The 21,657-nt window shown below is 33.6% G+C and overlaps 3 protein-coding genes across 5 annotated transcripts; 2 read left to right on the forward strand and 1 right to left on the reverse strand.

Moving 5' to 3' along the window:
* The first annotated feature begins 2,455 nt into the window (after nt 1-2,455).
* On the forward strand, nt 2,456-8,267 carry LOC110701184 (RNA-binding protein 1-like). Its single transcript, XM_021878775.1, has 6 exons — nt 2,456-2,704; nt 5,084-5,205; nt 5,286-5,604; nt 6,362-6,423; nt 6,943-7,024; nt 7,764-8,267. The coding sequence occupies exons 2-6, from the start codon at nt 5,140-5,142 to the stop codon at nt 7,850-7,852; spliced, it is 618 nt and encodes a 205-aa protein (XP_021734467.1). The 5' UTR covers nt 2,456-2,704; nt 5,084-5,139; the 3' UTR covers nt 7,853-8,267.
* Nucleotides 8,268-10,370: 2,103 nt separating this feature from the next.
* Nucleotides 10,371-13,208, reverse strand: LOC110701183 (protein ANTAGONIST OF LIKE HETEROCHROMATIN PROTEIN 1-like). Its single transcript, XM_021878774.1, has 2 exons — nt 12,296-13,208; nt 10,371-12,153 (listed from the first exon to the last, which is right to left on the reverse strand). The coding sequence occupies exon 2, from the start codon at nt 12,130-12,132 to the stop codon at nt 10,633-10,635; it is 1,500 nt and encodes a 499-aa protein (XP_021734466.1). The 5' UTR covers nt 12,133-12,153; nt 12,296-13,208; the 3' UTR covers nt 10,371-10,632.
* Nucleotides 13,209-16,976: 3,768 nt separating this feature from the next.
* LOC110701185 lies at nt 16,977-20,738 on the forward strand. Of its 3 annotated transcripts, none has more exons than XM_021878778.1 (5): nt 16,977-17,142; nt 17,405-17,494; nt 17,741-17,891; nt 18,016-18,175; nt 20,335-20,738. In XM_021878778.1, the coding sequence occupies exons 2-5, from the start codon at nt 17,421-17,423 to the stop codon at nt 20,427-20,429; spliced, it is 480 nt and encodes a 159-aa protein (XP_021734470.1). In that variant the 5' UTR covers nt 16,977-17,142; nt 17,405-17,420; the 3' UTR covers nt 20,430-20,738. The 3 variants fall into 3 exon arrangements, with proteins under 3 accessions (XP_021734470.1, XP_021734469.1, XP_021734468.1); XM_021878777.1 differs by having other exon boundaries at nt 16,980-17,142; nt 17,416-17,494; nt 18,016-18,217; XM_021878776.1 differs by having other exon boundaries at nt 16,981-17,142; nt 18,016-18,217.
* The last annotated feature ends 919 nt before the right edge of the window (nt 20,739-21,657 follow it).

Raw genomic sequence — 21,657 nt, forward strand, 5'->3', positions numbered from 1 at the left:
GGATATATTAATTGTAATGTCTTATCAAAGGTACTATCGGGATATTATGGTTAGCAAAGGATTTGAAGCTGATGCTGACACTTTGTCGCTGCTTGTTAGCCTCTTGCCTTCTGATAATAACTCCTCAAAAGACCGGCTGTAGAGGTTCCTGTATTGAAAGGCAGTTACAGAAATTCAAGCTCAAGGACTAACTTTAGACCTTTTTCTGGTTTTAACAATTGATGTGATTCATGATATGTAAGTGGCAATTGATTCTGCTTGGCCAAGGTATCTTATGTGTGTTTCCATCATTTAGTTTACACGTTATATACTCACTAATGATTTTAGGGCCTCTTCTAATTCTTAGTTCTAAGTAGTAACTGTAAAATTGTAAAGCTTTGAGGAATCAGATTATATATTGGTTTGTATTGCAGTGTATTGGGTTTAGAAGATGCAATTTTAAAAGAAGCTCACTGGTTAATAAATTGAATACAAGCATGTTCAAGAATATCATTAAACAAACCCTCTTATTTAGAAAGATGGATGAACAAGAAGGTAAGCAAAAGCAATTGGTGAATGCTGATAGAAATAATACCAAGCAGTAATTTTTTCAGAGAACATTTACGAATAACTACTTGCACTGTCAGTTACTACTGATGTTGCTCAAGATCTTGCAACCAATGAGGTAATTAGCAATAGCATCGTTGATGGTTCTCTTCACCATTTCCTCAGTTAACACTGTTGGATTCCTCGAATCAACTTGAATTTTACTTCCAGAACCATTTGGTGGACCATCATACTGAACCCCAACTTCTCAAGCCAAATCCGCAACAGCTGATTTAGTGAGACCTGGTTTCTTGAGGACCCTTGCAGCTAAGTCACCTGTTTCAACTACTTTCTCAAGGCCAAAATGTCAACAAAATAACGCTTTGGGTCCAACAAACCAAATGTCGCAATCCTGGAAGAATCAGGCAGTTGTTACTATTGCAAAGGGATAGTAGTTGTTACCTAATTGTAAAACGTACACTATAATACAATCGTCCGGATACATTCTTAATAATGACTTGTCAATAGGGATGGCAATCTAGTCCGGATCCGACCCTATTCCGCCCCGATCCGAGGTAAAATATCCGCTCTGAGTCCGAGAAAAAAGTAATCCGAGTTCGACTCCGTTAAAATAATCCGACTACGAGTCGGAGGAGGGTCGGAGTCGGATCCTACAAAAAATCCGAGAAAAAAAATCCGACTCCGACAAATGTCCAACTTTAACGGATTATCCGACTCCGACTCCAATAGATAGTGGATTTTTGTGTGGGTCATGGTGACATTGGGTGTGGGTTGTAAAGGCCCAAATAGCCCAACATCTCAAAGTATATTGAATAATGAAAAAAAAAACTCGGAGTCGGGTCGGATCGAAATCGGAGTCGAAGGTCGGATATTGAAGTCGGAGTTGGATGTCGGATTTAACCTCCGACTTCCTGTCGGGTCGGAGTCGGATTTAACATAATCCGCTCCGAGTCCGACCCGTTGCCATCCCTACTTGTCAAATGCATTATACTACCGCGACATTATGGTTAGCAAAGGATTTGAAGCTGATGCTGACACTTTCTCATTGTTTATTAGCCTCTTTTCTTCTGGTAATACCGTACCGCCTCTAAAGACTTGCTACAAAAGTTCTTGAATTGAGCTCAGGTTGGGCCTAACTCGAGATTTTATTATATTCTCGCAGGCTTTGGACATGCATTTTAAGCTTTTTTTGGCCCGACTATTAAAAAACACGATCAATTTTACGGGTTGTAAGCAAGCAATTCTACCACGAACCTTGGCTTGGCCCGATCTGAACCCAACTCAGCTTGTCGTTTGATCACCTCTTTGAAGTACTTTGACTTGTAATTATTACTTTTTTGGTTAAATTTAACTTACTATATACAATTAGAGAGATGCTAATTTTTTTTTTATTTTTTTTGGCGTTTGGAGAGCCACAAAGACGAGTTATGAGAATCAATCTCAAGTTGACCTGACATCGGGAAAGAGTTCTAACCACTTAACAATGTATTCCTCACTCTTTTTTTTTTTTTTTAATTTATTTATTTTATTTATTATTTTTATTTTATATCAAATCGTCTTTACTGACTCCTATCATCTTGGTTACGCTTTTTCGGAGGATGGTAAGGGTAACATTGATTACCTCTGGCTCATCACCAAGATTAAACGGCTCGGCTCAACCTTTCAATATTGTCGATTTCATAAGGTAGATCGTCAGCGTGTTCATCGGGCTCATCAAATTGCTGGAGAAGCGACGGTTAATTTTATTTACTTTAATATTAATTTGTAGTTTGTTTTTTAAAAAAAAAAAAAAAAAAAAAAAAAAAACCAAAGTTACAAAATAATTTTAAAAAAAATACTTCAATTTAATGATAATGCTATATAGTTCTTTAATTTAATTTAACAGTTTAACTTCATAAATAGGGATTCCTTCAAGAACCAAGAACAAGTAAACAAAAAAAAAAAAAACCCTTAGTCTTGTTTTACTCAGGTAACTTAACTGCTGCCTCTTTCCGGCAGACAGAGCTCTGGAGTTCTCCAGAAGCTTTCGATAATCTCTCTTTCAATTTCAGATTTTCAGAAATTCAGCTTATTTTAGGGTTTATCTTCCTGCTGGTAAATTTGTTCTCGAATAATAAAACAAGAGAAACTAAAATCGCTGTGATTCTGAAGCTGCGAGGTAAGCGTCGAATAATTTAAAAAATTGTTCAAGTTTTCATTTTTATGGTTTAAATTATAATGAACTTGGATTGTTTGGGCTTTATAATTGGGAATTGCATGCTTCTAATTTTAATGTTAGCTCAATATTGATGTTTATTAGGTTATTGAAATGGCCAATTTTTCTTGGCACTGTAAATTATACTCCGTAGGTTTTTTTGTAGTTTATTGCATTGTGATTAAAATTGGATACTGTTTTTGTGGGCTTAGCTACTCAATTTGAAATCTTTTGTGATCGATTACATGTTTGCTGAGATATTTTTGTGTTTATCTGAATTTCGTAATGTGTTCGGGTGTCGGATTGTAGGGCACTAGTAATCTAGGGTGCGCATTATAGAAAATTACTGAAATTTGGAATAGTAGATATTGTGGATGTTGGGGCAGTGATCAATCGTGTAAGCTGAGCTCCTTTATATGCTAAACATAAGGTTTTTTGATGATTTAGTGAAGTATAGATGGATTTCGACAAATATCGATGGATAATTGTGATGGGGATATGAATGGTTAAATTTTGTACTTAGTGATGATGGGAATCAGTTGGATCTAAGCTACTGCTTGTTTAGGTGCTATGTGGATTGATGTGGAATGGGTTTTATGCTTAATGTGGATGGTCTTTGTTCTATGTTGGTTCATGCCGTATAGAGGTATGTTTGGCTTTTGAATGGACAAGAAATGACTATGTCTAAGGGCCTCTTCCGATTTACTAAAAACAACTGAACTGAAGTGAATTGAATAGAGCTGAAATGAATTGTTTATGAGAGGCGTAAGCTGAACTTAAATTAAGCTGTACAGAAGAGGCCCTAACTCTTGCTTTCAATGTTGATTAATTTGAACAGCTATAAGATTCTTCTCTTGTAAAAAGATTCCTGTATGCAATAATCATCAAGGGTGCAATAGTATTAATATGATCGGAATGTCTAATATATAATAATTGGTGGTTGTTGAATGCTACTATGTTTCTGGCGACAATTATTTGTATGGTTGTGATAGGTTTGCAAGAGCTCCTTTTCTTTTATTTATTTATTTAGCTTTATATTGCAAACGTTTGGTTTGTTTTGGAAATGCTTATTCCATATAGGCCCTAAATGTCCAGGTCAATAGTGATTCATTGAACATGCATGAAAGAGATCATAGTTACCAGTGTTACCAGGTGTTGTATTTCAACTCAAATAAAGACCCTTAGTTACTTGTACCTCTTTTTCTAGTGATTGCTGTGATAGAATCTTTCTCCATAATTACAAATTGAATTTCCCATGCCTCATTTGTTTTGCTTCTGTATGTCTGTTATTGTGTAATAGACTCAGCACTCACGAATGCAAATCAACACAAATAATACTAGAACAAGAATAATCAGCAAGCAAGTTTGGCAAATTTTCCTTTAATTGAAAGGTTGGGTAGCTTGAGGCTACCAATCTCCGAGATGGTATCTTTAGGATTCCAAATTCAAATGATTCTAATCACATAACCCTACTATTCCCCCATCCCTTAATTTATATACAAACAAGGATTACAAAATATAGCTGTTAGTTAACTACTCTTAGCTTCATTCCACAAAAGTTGCTATGCCAAGGCTCCTCTACTTGCTGTTGTTTCCTTCTCCTGCAGCTCTTAATTGCTTTTGTCATCATATGCCACCTCCTCGATTCCTTTTCTGATGTAGCTGCTAACCCTTTTGCTCACCTCCTTTTCCCCTCCTCTAGTACTGCTTGATAATTGGTGGCTTACTTGGCCCACAAGCTTGGTCTGTTACATATTGATGTTGGGGAAATCGGGTTAGTCTCCTAAGAGGGAACTACTTGGCAGGCTGTTGCTTTCAGATTTAAGTATTTTGCTAGATTTATATATTAACAAGGATGAAAAACCTCCGTAACATGATACCGTTAGTGTTTATTTATCTTCAATTGGGTAAATTATGATTTCGCGATCTGTATAATGATTAAATACTTTGGCACTATTGGTTCTTGGTTCAAACATCTCTTCACTTTAAGTAAGTAAGTGTTTACCCCATATATAGCTTCTCTGTAGTATCTATATTTCAGTTAGCCGATTTCTGAATATCTACGAAGCTTTTTTTTTTTTTAACCCATTTCTTTCATATATATGGAGTATGATTTTTATTTATTTTATTTTTTTTTTATTTTATTTTTTTTTTTTTTTTTTTTGTGATGGGAAATGGAGATTGTATCTAGTATATGCTCTACATGAGTTTGATGCTAGTTGAGGTTACATGGTGGAAAATTTTCACTTTTTGTATATTCTTCAATTTGGGGATCTTAGTTTTATGTAGGCTTTTCTTTTTTCTGTATATGAATCTTAGCTTTCCAACTGACTGGGAGTGTAGGTACATACCTTTGGAGGCTAGATTATTCAGCTCACTTTACATTAAAGGATTCAGAGATGGCTCATCATATGTTGCGACCAAATGATTTGCGCGATTCATCTATAGATCCCCTGGGCAGGGATGTAAGTATTTACTTCTCAACTGCTAGTCATTCTTATGCATTGCAATCTGGATTGTGACGTGTTTTTTTTATTTATTGTAGGTAGTGCCCTTGCGGTCTAGAGCTTATGGTTTGGATGATATTTCAGGTTTTTCTGCACGTAGTGAGCCTGCTTTAGGCGGGTTGACAGCAGGAATGAGTGCTAGAGGCTACACATCTTCCCTTGAAGACCCCATTCTATTTAGCCAAAGGCGAGATGTCCCTTTAGGAATCAGTCCTGTGCCTCCTGGCAATCCAGATATCATTTATGAGAGACCTAACTCTCAGCGAAGGGTTGAAAGCCTCTCTTTGCATGAAACTGAATCAAACATTCTTTTTGTTGATGGGCTTCCAACTGACTGCACCAGAAGGGAAGTTGGTCGTATCCTCTCAATGCTAGCTTTTAAAATTTCATTTTTGCATTGGTTTTTGTTATGGTTACTATCTTCTGGAGAATATTTATTGAATTATTGTACATTGGGTTATTGAGGCCTTGAGGGTCTTGCTTGATGAAGGGCTGGTGATGCCCACTATGTGACTATGCTGGACAGAAATTGATGACAAGTATCAAAGGCGGATATGATACTTGGCATATATATGAATCTTATGCATGGTATAACTTGTTACTACATAACATGAATTATTGTGTCAGTGTACTCATTTGTGAGTATCTGAGTATATCGACCTATGTGAAATGAAGGGTATGAGAAATAGAGGGTATACTTTTATTTTCACTTGCACACATGAAATCACTTTTTTTTTTCAGCTAGCAGAGGGTTTCACAGTTTCATACAGAAGGGGCAATACGACCTTTTGCATCAATCTTTTTGTTTATTTTTCACTCTTTTACTCTCATGTGTCCTTATTTCTGGCTGGAAGGACAGTAACATCTCCATCTCTCTTTAGGAGTTACTGTTTGAAACTTTGAACAATTGATGATGAAAATAATTGAAAATATTCATTCATATTGCTGCTAGAGTCTGTATATTTATGCTGAGTTAGCGTGTTTAAATTTCCTAAATGATGTCCTACAGAGACCTTTTAAATTGGTAATGTCTTAATATTTGTTTATTATATTTGTTCTTTTAAGCTTTATATATTATTTCGACCACCTGCCTTTCCTTGACTTGGAATTGTAGATATTTTTCGTCCTTTTATAGGCTTTAAGGATATCAAAGTCATACACAAGGAAGCAAGACGGGTAAAGTTTTGTTCATTTCAACAAAAATCTTTATACGAAGTATCTGAATTTGTTGGCCCTTATCACACTTTATATGAACTTGTTAGAAGTTACTAGTTCTTGTCCGAACTTATTTTGAATTGTGAATGAGACGTTGTAACCCGTATCATTTTATTCTAAATCAAATATAAAGCTGAAATGAACAAGGTATAGCCACAAAGACTATTGAGGCAGGGGAAAAATGAAAAAAAATATTCATTATGATCTAGTGCAGAATAATATGAATATAATAGTCACGAGTGCAAATGTTTCCTCATATATTTTTTCGGTGTGTGAAGATCTGTGAATGCAAGATTAATTAAAAAAAAAACATGTTTTGCATCCAGTGTTAAGTTGTTAACCACATCACTTAATATTCTTTCTTATGTGTGTATATACAAGTAGTGCTGGAAAAAAAAGGTTAAAAAATAAAAAATAAATAAAAAAATCTCACCCCTCTTTTAATCTTATTAGTTACGTTAATCTCTTCTTGTATTTCAGAGTGGCGAGAAAGCAATGGTGCTGTGTTTCGTTGAATTTAATGATTCAAAATGTGCCCTTACAGCTATGGAAGCACTCAATGGTTTGTTTTGATTTTCATTTATCTTCTCATTTTCTTAAATTTTCTTTTGTATTTGTCATGAGGTGCTATCTCTCCTGAACCTTTATTTCTCTTTGGTTGAGACATTTGGACACTTGACTCTTGATATTGTACCCCACATGTTGCTTAGTTTAATAAAACATGCCTCTGACATGCTAGGAGCAAGGTGCTATAAGGTGCTAAGCGTCATCACCTCAAGCAACCCTATGCTGAGAAAAGCGCATTGAGGCTTTCCTAAGGTAGATCTACGAGGTGACAGTATGCCTCATGCCTTGTATTGGAAAACCTTTAGTGCCTCAGAGCGCCTCACGTTTTGTGGATCTTAGATATGATGAATAGCTCATCTTAAGGCTTACATGCAGCAAATCATGGATTATGCCATACTAGATTGTTTGAGTTTTCTCTTCTTTTGAGAAGATAACAAATGAAAGATATTTTTTGTAAAATGGAAGGGAAAGGAGAAAGGTAGTAAAGGGTTGTAATTATCTGCTTGGATTTTTTTCATCACTTTCCTTTGTTGCCCTTTTTCCTGGACTGTGTGGATAGGCAGTCCCCTGATGGTATCTCTATTTATGGTCAATAATTCTAGTTTTTGATGCAATTAGTGGACATTATGCTTAGTTGCATATCATTTAGAGTGTATAAATCTCTTGTATCATCATGTAGATTTCATTCCATTCGCAATCATTTGGATTTCTGCTAAGCTTTGCATTATGTGCAGGCTACAAATTTGACGATAAGAAACCTGAATCCTCCATCCTAAGGATTCATTTTGCACATTTTCCCTTCCGTTTACCATCTCAAACATGATGGTCATCGATTGGAGACATGGCGATCCAAATGAACCCTGCTACTGTATCAAAATCTCGATGTTGAGTCTGACGGTTGGTTCAAGCCTTCAAGGTCCTTCCTTTCCTTGAACTCTCTTCTCTCAATGTCCACTATATATTGCTTAGCTGTCTGAATCTTTTTTTGTCTTTTATTAATTGAGAAAATTCAATTCTATCAATATAGTAGATTCTTGTAGCTTCATCATGTACTAGTGAAAATAGAAGACTGGTAGAGGCAGGCTGTAAGTTGCCACCTTTTTTTAATGGGATTGTTGACCTCAATTAACATGAAGGCGACTATTATAATGTGTTTATGGGTTATCCAGGCTGCTATCAGGTGTGAGTAGTTTGGTTTATTGAGAATATATAAATAGGTTCAAACCATTTCTTTTGTGTTTGTTGATACTTATTTTGAGATTGATGTTGCACCATCCCGGCAAATACTGCAACGATTATTTTCCTGACCAACAAGCAACCTTTGTGATTATCTTGTCGGCGTCTAAAAAAGAAATATTATGGGGTTGAATTAAATTATTTTTCTTTAATGTTAATATTTCTTTCTTTCTTTATTTATTGCAACAACAATTGGATTTTATGTATTTCACCACATGACTAACCATTAATATATTTAATTATCTTTTAACAATTATAAACTTTACTCCTTTTGTTCCTATATAAAGCACAATTTCTTCTAAGTGCACAACTTTTAAAGATGTTCCTTTAAAAAAAAAAAACCAATTAAAGATGTTCCTTTTATCTCAAAAAGTTTTCATGTCTTGTTAACATTCACAATTTATAAGGAGTAAGAAATCTTCCGATTTATCCCTAATTCATGAGATAAAGCATTGTCAATTAGGGTATTATTTGATTTGTCTCGATGAGTGATATATTATACGGAGTAACTATTACTAATATGTAATTGAAAATATTAATATTCAAAGATGTTCAATGACAAAAAACGTAACAATCCAGACATAGGCCATGTTTGGTAAATGGCTTTTTGGTTAGCTTTTGGCATTTGGCTTTTTTATGAGGTCAAACAGCTAAAAAATGTGTTTAGTAATTGGCTTTTTAGCCAATGAAAAAGCTGGCTTTTAAGCCAAAATGAAAAAGCTGTTTTGAGTAGCTTTTTTTGTTGGCTTTTGGCTTGTTAGCCCACAAATTATCTAATAAACAGCCAACTACCAACAATTAATTTACCAAACACTTTTATAAACAGCCAACTTTAACCGCCAATTTCAAAAGTTATTATAAACAGTCAAACATATCAGCTGGTCAAACAAGCCAAGTGAACCAGCCAACCGCCAACAGCCACTTGCCAAACAAGGCCATAGAGTTTTTAATGTAGGGGGTTAAGTTTTTTTTTTTTTTTTTTTTTTTTTTTTTGGGACAGGACTGATTAAATTGCTGATTAAAAAATGTTTTTGTACAATTTTGTTGAGTAACCTTTTAGTATAGAATGAGAGGTGATGAAAGTCCTAATCGTTTATCACACTTTCATCATAAGAATGAAAATAGTGTTAAACAACTTTTTGACCTTTCATAGTTTTGATAAAAATTGGTGAGAAATAATCTTTGGTTCTCCAACTCCTAGAATAGAAAGTGTGAACAACTCAATCAATTGCTTTGACCTAAGTGGCTAAAGCTAAAGATCTCAAGAATAGAATAATCAACATTGAAAAAATATTTCCAATTACAATTGAAAAAGTTATATCCATTACAAATGTGAACGCAAGATCATATGTCGATAGCCTACGACATAAAGTCAAAATCGACCTCCAAAAAAGTCAATGATGTTGTTGGTGCAAATAAGCATGATAATGGTTTCACACCAGGCATGGAAAAGGGGAGACACCCTTGTTGCGTCTTAATCTTGTTGATCCAATTTTATAAGAAATGAATCCCTCTTTCCCGTTTGTATTGCATTTACAACATTAGTCAACATCAATCGCAAGTATTTTAACTATATCTCTTGTGAGTTTACACACATTTACTTTTATCGATCTAAGATAAGTTGGGATCTTGTTGCGTTCTAACTGATTTTTATTGAACTATTGAAATTATTTTTGGTGGCTGATTTTTTTTTTATTGACTAGAACTTTTTGTTCAGTTATTGGAATTTTATGACTAAGTCTAATTTTAATGAATGAAACTTATGCTAGTAATTAAAGTCTTTGTATATATTATGATGAAGAGAATCTGGTCAATACATTCTATGGTATTATTATTAGATACATTTTGCAACATCATGTAATGTCATTAAATATTATTCGATAATAGATCAGACAAAATCCAGATAATTACTTATGATGTCCAGATACTAAACGCGTCAAAACTAATACTCTATTTGAGTATTGTGTTTCACACAAATAAAATAACATTGACATTCTAGACAATACATCACATAATAATTGAGGGTAAGGAGAGATTATACCTTAGTAGAAAACAAACAAAAAATAAAAAAAATTCTCTAAATTTTAGAAAGGTCAAATTAAGAATTAAGAATAATTGCATAGTTGTTTAAATCATTTGAAAGAATGGTACAAATTAAAGGTCATTCCGAAATTATACATCCATATCTTGATTAAGAGCAATTTAAAGTATGAACCAAAAGTATTCTATGCCTATTTGCTATGTTGTAGAGTACAAATTTTGGCCTATGCATTCCAAAAATCATTATCTTTGTAAAGGAGTGAAAATATGGAGCTATTTTTACAGCATAAAGGGTGAAAAGAACCTATAAACTGAATGATTTTCTAATTATAGAAAGCCAGTGCCTGCAAGACCATGATGCAACAAATTGTGGGCAATTGAATCTCTAGCTTTCATGGAGGTTAATGACTGCAATGGAACCTCAGGGACCATTTCATCGTCGAATAATTCGAAAACCAGTTCAGGATCCAATTCCTCCCCTCTCATTTCACATATGTTATGCAACACACAGCAGGCACCAAGAACCACTGGTAGTTCTTGAAGTTTAACCTCGGTTCGCTTCTGCAAGCAACTCCATCTTCCTTTTAACCTTGCAAAGGCATCCTTAGCAACGGTTTGAATTTCGCCAATCTTCTCATTGAAAGCATGTTGTGTCCAAGTTAGGTTCTGCTGATTATAGGGCACAAGGATCCAATCCATTAAAGGGTAACCAGCACCACCAACAATCCACACACCCTTCAAAAGCCCTTGATTACCCCTCTGATACAATGCTGATTTCTCCAGCACTTTATCATCAGGCATTGAACCAGGCCATCCTATGCACACGTCGTTGAAAACCCCTCTAGGATCAACCACACCCTGCACTGTAATCGAGTACGAAGTCTTCTGATTTCGCTCAGTGTGGCGCTTATTGAAATAAGCAGCCACACTAATCTTAGGTGCAATTATTGGTATATGAGTTGTATACATAGAACCAACCACATTAGGAATGCCAGAAATTGATTCAAATTCCTCCTTAATCTGTCTCAATGAATCCTCATCAGGCCATTGCAGGTACTTGGGCATCAAAACAGACCTAATTGCAGCACAAACATCAAGAACAATCTTATGACAAGTTGAAATCCCCAAACCAAATCTCTTAGACACCAACCTAAGCGGCTCACCTGTTGCCAACCTATATATACACACAGCAACTCGTTGATCAACCGGAATAGCAGCCCTCAACATCGTATTCTCTTTCGCAACAGCCACCTTTAACTCATCACAAATCAACTCAAATGTAGCTTTTCCCATCCTAAACCATCTCTTAAACTCACTCTCAGGATAATCAGGACTAGTACACTTATCCCACCAATCTTTAGACCTATCTTTCACCCATAATCGACGCTGATGACTCACTGATGAACCACTAGATTGCTTACTGCTAGCCTCAATACTACCACCTTTCTCAATCATTTCAGTAGCAGCAACAACCATTGCAGAATTAACAGCTCCCCTCGCTCGCTTTCGCCTTAATATATCAGTATCATCCAAACCCTCATAGCTACTCTGCAAATTCGAATTGTAATCCAACATTGCTTGTGTTTTTTTCTTATGAATCGCCTCGAAATCGAGTTTCTCTTGATCAGCAAATTCTTCCCACTCCTCTTTTTCTTGCTTCTCTTGGTCTTCTAATAACAAATATGATGTGATCATCATTTCCTTTGTTTCTTTCTTGTCACTGGGTTGTTGTTTTTCTTCAAAATTAACACTTTCATCTACCCCATTTCCATTCTTCTTCCTTCTTTTTCTTCCACCATTGCTTTGATTATTACCCCCTTCATTCATATCTGCAATTATATAACTTACCTGGCAGAAAAAGATAATCAGAAATTCATTTCCAACAAAAATTCAATTCAATCAAACCCCACTAATATTCTTGCATACAATTGAAAAAAAAAAACATAAATTAAACCCAAAAAAAAAACCCAATTAAAAAGAGACGTCTTACAGAGGAATTAGCATCTGAAGCTTTAGTCCCAAGTTATGAAGATTACTTCAAATTCCAGCAAAAAGAATGAATTAAATGAGCTGAATTTGGGAAAATATGAGCAAATTCAAACTGGGTTAGTCTCAAAATTAGAAAAAATTAAGTGAAAATAACAGTAGAAGAGTGAAATTGTAGAGAGAGAAAGGAGAAAATAAAAAAAAGAGAAGAAGATGTGCACTTTATATGTTGGAAAAAAATGTGTGAGAGAAGTGTGAACGCGTAAGAGGATTGGAGTTGAAAGATTTGAAAAGAAGAAAAAAAAATATGGTCAGCAAAAGAGAAGGTGGGTAATTGTTTTTTTCAATTAGTTTAATTTCAAAGGAGAGAGAAAGAGAAGGTGGACACCTAGGAAAGTGTGAACAAGCCATATGGGACCCTACAGAATACAGAGGCTGATGATGTGAATGTGATGTTGGATTTGTGTTGAGTTGTGGACGGTGACTTCATTTATTTCATTATAATATTATCTATTTAGTATTTGAATTTGTTATTTCGTAAATAGTTTCATTTTTTTTAATGTATGTAGGGAGGGATTAAAGATGGGTAATGAGGGAATTCTGGGTTGAAGAAATGACCATGGACTTTCTTGGGATTTGATAGTCAAAAAGTTTGGCTGTAACATGCTGTATATATCACTGCTAGTAGATTTTAAAACTGTAACTCCATGTTCACGGACTTAGAGGTGTTAAAACCTCATCTGACCGACATGATTAAAACCAATCCGAAAAATATCCGGTTTAGATTTTGACTTGCATAGACACGTTAAGTTAGTATGACTCACACATAAAATTAGATTAAATCCAACCTCACCAAATCCGACTTGTACATCTGAATAGACAACTCTATTCACCAGAATTCTACTCATGAAATATTTCAATTAAAATAAATAAATAAAATAAAAAAAGGTGAAAGAATATTTAAAGAGTAGTTTATACTACTACAAGGGTTAAAAAGTTTAGATAAGATAAAGTTTATAAAAAACAAAATTAACACAAGTTAAAGAAAAACTAAATTTAGATAAGAGACTAATAAAGTAATAAGGGTTACCTAAAATAGACCTGATAAAATCTAGCCCAATTCGGCCCGAAAAGGCTTCGTTGGTCAGCTGGTCCGGCCTAACTTTTTTTAAAAAAATTTCCCTAAATAATTGGTTCATGGGCAGCCCAAAAAACTGACTTTAGTTGAATTTAAGCCTGTCTTTTTTGGCCAAAAAAATTGAGTTTGGACACAGGTTTTGACCCGAAGTTAGGCCCGGCCTGAATCCTTGGCTCAAGATGGGCCGTTTTCTTTGTAAGTATGGACTCATAATAACTAGATTGGGGCCTTGAGGGACTAAAGACCATACAATTGGCATGATCTGCATACAAGATTAGAATATATGTCCTGCTCCATGTTTGTTTGACATCTACCCCAACAACTTTTTAAATACTAATATTTTCACAGTGACAGTAGGAATACCATGAACATTGTTGATACGATAAGTTCTCATACTCGATAGGCAAAAGTTTATTAACCCAAGAAGAACTGTTGAAGGACTGATCAACTCAACATTAACTAACTGTTACAAGCTTACTGCTTTTGTAAGTCGTAACTATAATGTTTGATAGTAGGGAGGAGATGGGCCCTAGCCAATGACCTATTCCATCTTAACCGGATTAAATCCTTAAAACAATCCTTCTTATATAGGGTGATAATTATCATCAAATATTATACGTGTATAAGATTTTAAGTAATTTTTTATATTTATTTGATATTATCTCCTTATTTATATAAATTCGACACCAGCAAATTAACAGAAGTTTCAATGTCCTATTATACAAGCAAATTGATGCAAACTAATAAGAAAATACGTGAATAAACACAAAGTTCTTATGCTTTTTTTTTTTTACAAAAAGTTCTAATGCTATAATTATAAATTTTTATTAATGTTGATATGAGAAGGGCCCTGCGTATCGAGCCACTCACAGGTCCTCCAAGCTCGGGTTAGTGGGCTAAGTACTTTAGGAGTAGGGGAAAGGGTAAAAGAATATATATCTACTCTAAAAGGCGTTGCTAAGAACGTTTCTGTGCCACGTAATCCACGTCACGTCACCTACTCCATCTCTCATCATGTCACGTCACCAAATATTGCTTCATATAAAAAATGGTTATTTAACCATCTAAGCCAACTATCAACTATGTTATAAACATGAAAATAAATATATAATTGATAATCATAAGGTCTCATTATAATAAAAATAAAAATTAAAAAATTAAAAAATAAAAACATTATATATATCTAATACATATAATCACAGGGAATAAATAAAATAGCAACCCGGTGCTACGCCCGGTCTACACTAGTTAAAAATGTGTCTGAGTGGACCTTGATCCAACCCATTGCCATTTTTATGTATATGTTCACCTTCTAGAATGCTTAATTATGTTCATACGCATTCAAAAATGAATCAATGGATTTGAATGCGTATGTCCATTTTAAAAAATGCATACGTTTCATAATATTAAGTTTTATTTTTTCAATTTTTTATGTTCATAATTAAATACCTTATATTCATAAGGATCTTGCTAACGAGCGCCCCGGGGCGTTAGATAAGGATAAATTATATTGGTTGAAATGGTATTAAGTTAGGAATTTATGACAAAATCACGCGTCGTTCAGTGTAATTAATGTTAATTTTACTCTAATATTTGCACTTTAATTCATTTATCTAACGCCCTGGGGCGCTCATTAGCTTTTTCCTATTCATAATAATATTTATATGTTCATAATGTAAATATTTATAATAAATATTTGTTGTTCATGAAATATTCTCATTAAGTCTGTTTATTCATATGTTCTCTTTCTTAAATATGTTCATAATAATATTATTATGTTTACTTTCTTAAATGCATATGTTCATATTAATTATGCCTATGTTCACTTTATGAAAAGTTAATGTTCACATTTAAAGGAACCTATGCATATGTTCATATTTTGCTTGATAATGTTCATTGATAAAAAAAATGCAGAAAATCAGATGAAATTCATACACAAATGAAATTAATTGAAGCTAAAAAAATTCATTTCATATGAATTAAAAAAATCAGATAAACAACCAATTCCATATTGCAAGGAACAGATTCAATCGTAAAATAAAAAATAAAAAAAAACGAGAAAAATAGAAAAAAAAAAAACATAGGAAAAAGGAATTAAAGAAGAAAGGAGAAAAAATAGAGTATAATTTGTCCAAAAAAAACAGATAATAAAATATAGTAATGAAAATTTTAATGGAAAACTTTGAGTAGAATTAGGAAAGATAGGAGAAGAGAGAATAGGGAAAAAGGAAACCAAAAAATATCATATAACTAATATATATAAAGCTAAACTTTTAACCATGTCACGAAATAGTGACACTTGACATTCTAACTTTTCGCCAAGTCTCGCGCCACTTAGGATAGATTTAAATAGATTCATAAGATAAAAAAGTTAGTTAAATATTCTTTTTTCAATCAGATTAGGATAGAATTTTAGAATAAAATGGTTAGTTTAGAGTTTTATTTTCGATAAAATACAAATAATAAACTTATAGTTAGGCCACAAGACAACTTCGTATAGCATTTTAACTTTTCACCAAGTGTTGTACCACGTTGGATAAATATAGATAGACTTTGTAGAAAAAAAAAGTTAATTTAGAATTCTATTTTCAATCAATTAAATTGAATTATAATATAATTTTATCTTAAAATTCCATAAACAACCCGGGCATCGCACGGGGCACAAAATTAGTATATATACATACTAGTATCGTGCCCCGTGCGATGCCCGGGTTGTTTATTAAATTTTAAGATAAATTTTTATTCTATATATATCAAAGTAATGCCTAATAATATTAGTGAAAATGTTCGATTTAATACATAAAAAACAAAAAAAAAATAGCAAAAAATAAATTAAATTAAATAAATGTTCAAATCCCGTTGGGTTGATTCGAACCCAAAACTTTAGGCAAGGGTTGAACAGTTTTGACTCGTAACCTGAAGTGACTCAATCCAAAATTACTCATGACCCGATCCTAATTGACATGTCTACATAGTTATTCTATCAGCTTAGATTGTGAACTATATTATTTTAACCGGTTAGTATATATTATAAATGTATGTTTTACTCTTGAAGTACTTCCTTCGCTCCAAAAAATATTATGATATAAAAAAGTAAATTTATATGATAATTTTTTAGAATTATAATCTAATAATTTTTTTTGAATAAAATATAATTCAATTTGTACATATAAAAAATTGGTATTTTATTGGTATTTGTACATCGAAAATAAAACTTTTAACTAACAATTTTATCCTAAAATTCTATCCAAATAGAATTCTAAACTATTTTTTTATCTTCTGAATGCTATTTAAATCTATCCAACATGGTGCGACACTCAAATTTTATTTTATTGAAAATAAAACTCTAAATTAACAATTTTATTCTAAAATTCTATCCAAATTTGATTCAAAATAAAATTCTAAACTAACTTTTTTAATTTTATGAAGTGTATTTAAATCTAAAAGTTAGAATGGCAAGTGTCGTTGTCTCGTGACTTGGCTTAAAGTTTAGCTTTATATATATATAAAACCATCGGTATTTACTACTCGTACGTAGTATAAATATACAACGCTGAAAGGCTGAACGAAAAAATTGGATGTAAAAATAAAACAGAACAATAACATCTCTTTCCTCTATTTCTTCGACAAATTGAAAGTCACATAGATTGCCACACCGTTGCCGCCGCACCTTCCAGCCACCGCCTACCGTGCACCACGACTCCATTCCTACGGTAGGTAACTTAATTACTCAATTGATTTACGAGTTAGGGTTTTTTTTTTTTTTTTTTTTTTTTTTTTTTTTTTTTTTTTTTTTTTTTGGGATGAAAACGACAGGAGCAAGGTGATTTTTTTGTTGATTTTGCCTGGATTTTGTGCTTATAATGTAGTATTCTTTTGCTAGGTATGATTGATGTTGCTAAATTGAGGGTTTTTGTTTTAATCGCCTTCAATGGCTAGTTTGTTTTTGGAAATTGATTACTTGATTTAATGCAGTAATTTTGCAGAAATCATGGATCCCTCTATACTGGAGGATTTACTAGCGGATGACTCTGCACTTACGGATTATTTTGCAATGTTGGACAAGTAAGATTATAATTTTCCAGATTATAAGCTTCTTATTGTCTCAGTTGTTGATTAGTTTGAATTTTAAGTTTTTGTTTTATGGGGAATAATGATAATAATTTGTTTGTTCCGTAATCGCCCAATTTTACTTGTTTGAACTTTAAGTTTTTGTTTTAAGGGGAATAATAGATATTAATTTAATTTAATAAGAATTGAATTGAAATTATAGAAAGTTGACTAATTAAGAGATTGATTATGGATTACAAGGTTGGAGAAGGAGGATTCCTGGTACATTCCCGATAGGCTTGAGTTGTACCCAGGGCGTACGGATTGTTATAAGCCCATCAGCGAGGCGGATGTCCAGATAGAAGTGGCTGAGTATTCAGAAAAGGCCTTGGCTTATTTTAACAAAACCTATGTATGTACTCTAATTTACTCTATGTTTTATGCTTAAATATCACTTTCTTTGTCAATTTAGATTGCTATTTACCCTGTAAAGACTTATGCATAACGTAAAACTACCTTTATGATATAACATGCAGGACACAGACTATAAGTATGAAAGTAATGGCGGAATCGTCTATGGTGATCAGGATCACTGTTATGCTACTCATTGCAGCTTCACTGCCAAGCCTGATACAGTGCCTCTTACTCCTGGGGATTTTTCCAGCAAGCTCTTCTTTGCTGAATTTATGCTCAGTGGTCAGTCGAATTCTTCCCTAACTTGTTGTAGTCTGCTAGACGGTGAGACCTTTATCTTTATAATTCTTTTCCACCCCTGGTGAACTCAGCTTTAGACTTATACTCTTAACTATTCTATATTTTCTTTATGCTGTTGAAATAATGCTTTGTCTATTTGTAGTATTATCTTTGTCCTTTGAATGCTTGCTTTTTTTTTTTTGGTAAAAGATAAGATCCAAGTAGGTTGCTTTGGGCATGTGAGACGTCTATTATGGAAAGTGGAGAGTTGGGTTTATGGGGATTTAAAAGAAGCCAAGGGAGGCTCAAGTTTACTTGGATTGGAGGCATAAAAAAAATGATTTTAAAAAATTGGTTTTGCAAGAGCATGTAGCATATAACACCTGATAAAAGTTTGGTTCATGCAAACTGATCTTATTTTATAAGGATTATGGCTTGGCCATTGTTTTAGCTATAAACTGAACTTTTACATTTGTACAACTTCAATGAAGTTGTATAGCCTTTTGTCTTCTTCTTGGTTTATGAAAGCAAACATTTGGTGTCGGCTTATATTAGATATTTGTGCTTGATGAGTTCTTTGGGGTTAATTTGCTCTTTATAATGAGATAGTATCATCTCTTAAGTTTCCACAGGTGGGATAGTATTTGGATCTCTTGTCTTCATAATGCCCATTGTTGTTATTTGTACCCGTTTAGTATGCCATTGACCCATTGTTCTTCCGGTTTTTTTGCTCTTAAACCTGGGGTTCTTGTTTGATTTAGATGACTTGATAATCTTGTTTGGTGACCAACCAGCGTAAAAAAGTTTGTCTTTTTGAAGGGATGGTTTTGGTTCATATCCTTTGCTTTACTTCCCATCATAGCTCAAACTTACATCTTGTTTAAAATGCATTCCTCCTCTTTGTCCCTTAAGCATGTTATATGTCCCTTAAAATGCTTTCTCCCTCTTACGTTTCCATGATTATTCTGTTCTTGATTCATCTGTGTGCTGTTATTACCTTCTGTTTTATTATCTACTGTGAGTCTCTAATTAATCTGAAATGAAAATGTAGTTGAGCTAGTTTTGTATCATTACTAAATTGAAGTAATTTCATCTTTGTTTATGACCTCCTCCTTGATGGCCTAAGCCCTAATGTGGTTGGCTCCCTATATAGTAGTGCAAGAAGTAAAATGCAACATGCAACTGTAACAGGCTGCATAATATAGTCCAAAAGAAAGAGGGTTAAGAAGTTTGTATGTCATTGCTGCCTGCTTATTTGGTATTTGTTTTTAGTATTTGGGGCTATTTGAGTAATACAAATCTTCTCATTTGAACTTGAACATTTATAATATATTTGGAATCTCTTGGACTTCTAGATCCTCTAATGCCTTGCCAACACTGCTATGGAATGAACTAGCTCCCCATCACCATAATCTAGATCTTGAATTCCAGTTATCTAATGGTTGCTTATGTTCAACATGGACATGCTTTTGCCTTGCTCACCTTAGTAAACGTTTTGGGAGTTAAGGGTGTGGATTGTGGAAGTTCCTCCCTTTGTTTTGTATTGTCTAATTCTTCAGCTTTTGCTTAATAGAATTCTCTGATTCCCATTTTTTTTAAAAATAAAATAATAAAAATAAAATGACATGTTTTTCCGGGCTGAACTGAGGAAGGGGAGAGGAAAGTGATAAAGGGATAAGATATACATGCCTCAAGCTCTAAAAGCCTGATTCATAATGAGAAATTGTTGCATCCGTGTTTTTATGGGGATAGGAATCCTAGAATCCCTTGCTTAAAGTCACCCGTAAATAAAAAAAAAAAAAGGATTATGTTTTGTCTTTTATTTCTAGTATAGGTTTCAAAGAGAGTGTTTTTTTTTTTTTTTTTAACAAGTGTCTCGATGATTTAATTGTGCAAACATTTAATGACGCCCTAATTGTTGTGGTTTTGAATTACTGTGTGAAACTAGGGATTCAATGGTAAATGATATGTAGGTGTTGGTCGGCAGCAAGCCCTAATGCATGCATAATTAGCAATATTATTTGCCTGGGTGTGTGTTTTAGATGGTTGATGGTTCACTGTTTTTTGGCAAGAATAATGAAAGTCCTCTTATTATGAGCATCTCTCTCTTACACACAGCTATTTAAAATCTGTTTGTCTAATTTATCTTTGATGTTTTATAGATGCGGACTACAAGAATCGCTGCAAGATGTGCCCCATGGGAGTGATTTGTCATCCGAAAACTTTCCAAGATGGTTACAAACTACCCCTGGATTGATTTCTTATCCAATAACTGAATTTTGGTGAGGAAGGGGGTTGGATGAATTGTACATGAAAGGGCATCATATGTGCCACTTGAAGACCATGTAGTAAACTTATAGTAATGTGTGGTTTGCAAGACTATTTGAATGTAGCCTAAATATGGTAAATGTGTGGTTTAGAAGAAAGTTTGAACTTATAGTAATGTGTGGTTTGCAAATTTGAACGTAGCCTAAATATGGTAATGTACCAATGTGTGGTTTACCAGAAAGTTTGAACTTATGCAGCAATTAGTAATGCAAATTTGAACTTGATTTCATTTGGTTTGTGAATTTGTGGAGCAAGAAAATACTATTATGTCTTCTGTTAATGGAGAAGAAGAGATCGATGTCTGACCTTAGACCAAAGTTAATGTTTGTTTGTGTTATCATTATTCATTTGCCCGTGAAGGGTCGTTCCAAAATACCAATGGAGTTTGGCAGAAAAGTTATAATTTCAATGTAGTCTAGTGCCCAAGTATATGAAAAAGTGACATATAAGACGATTTGGGTTGGCAAAAGGGACCAAATTCAATTTTCAGGGAAGTCAATGCCGGATTCATTAAATTGACCCAAATTTAGGAATTTTCCCCCAATTTATCCCATTATCACTACATACTCGTTACTTTTTTTTTTTTTTTTTTTTTTTTGGTATTTAGAGAGCCCCAAGGGCGAGGATGAGAATTGATCCCAGGACATCCTGGAATCAGGAGGGAAACTCTAATCACTTGAGCTATCCCTCACTTTCATCATTACATACTCATTACACACTATAACATTCTTATCAAATTTCATTGATTACATAACTCATTATATAAAATCAAAAACCTAACAACAACAAGTAATTTATAATTAACCATTATCAAATTAGTTCTCAGTTACCCATCATCAAACTAGCTCCACAATTACTCATCATCAAGCTAATTCCTCAATTACCCATTATCAAACCAATTCCAAAATTACCAATTATCAAACTAATTCCTCAATAGCCCATTATTAAACGTATTACTCAATCACCCATTATCGACATAATTCCTCCATTACACACCAGTGGCGGATCTAGGATTTTCGAGTTGGTGAATCACAATCATTTATTAATTACATATGATAGTACAAAAAATTTTGGGTCTAGTTCATCATTGTATTCAATCCAAAATTATATTAAAATATATATATATATTACAACAAATTGATTTCAATCCAAAAAAA

Source organism: Chenopodium quinoa, unplaced genomic scaffold (genome assembly GCF_001683475.1).
Source record: "Chenopodium quinoa cultivar QQ74 unplaced genomic scaffold, ASM168347v1, whole genome shotgun sequence".
Lineage (NCBI taxonomy): Eukaryota > Viridiplantae > Streptophyta > Magnoliopsida > Caryophyllales > Amaranthaceae > Chenopodium > Chenopodium quinoa.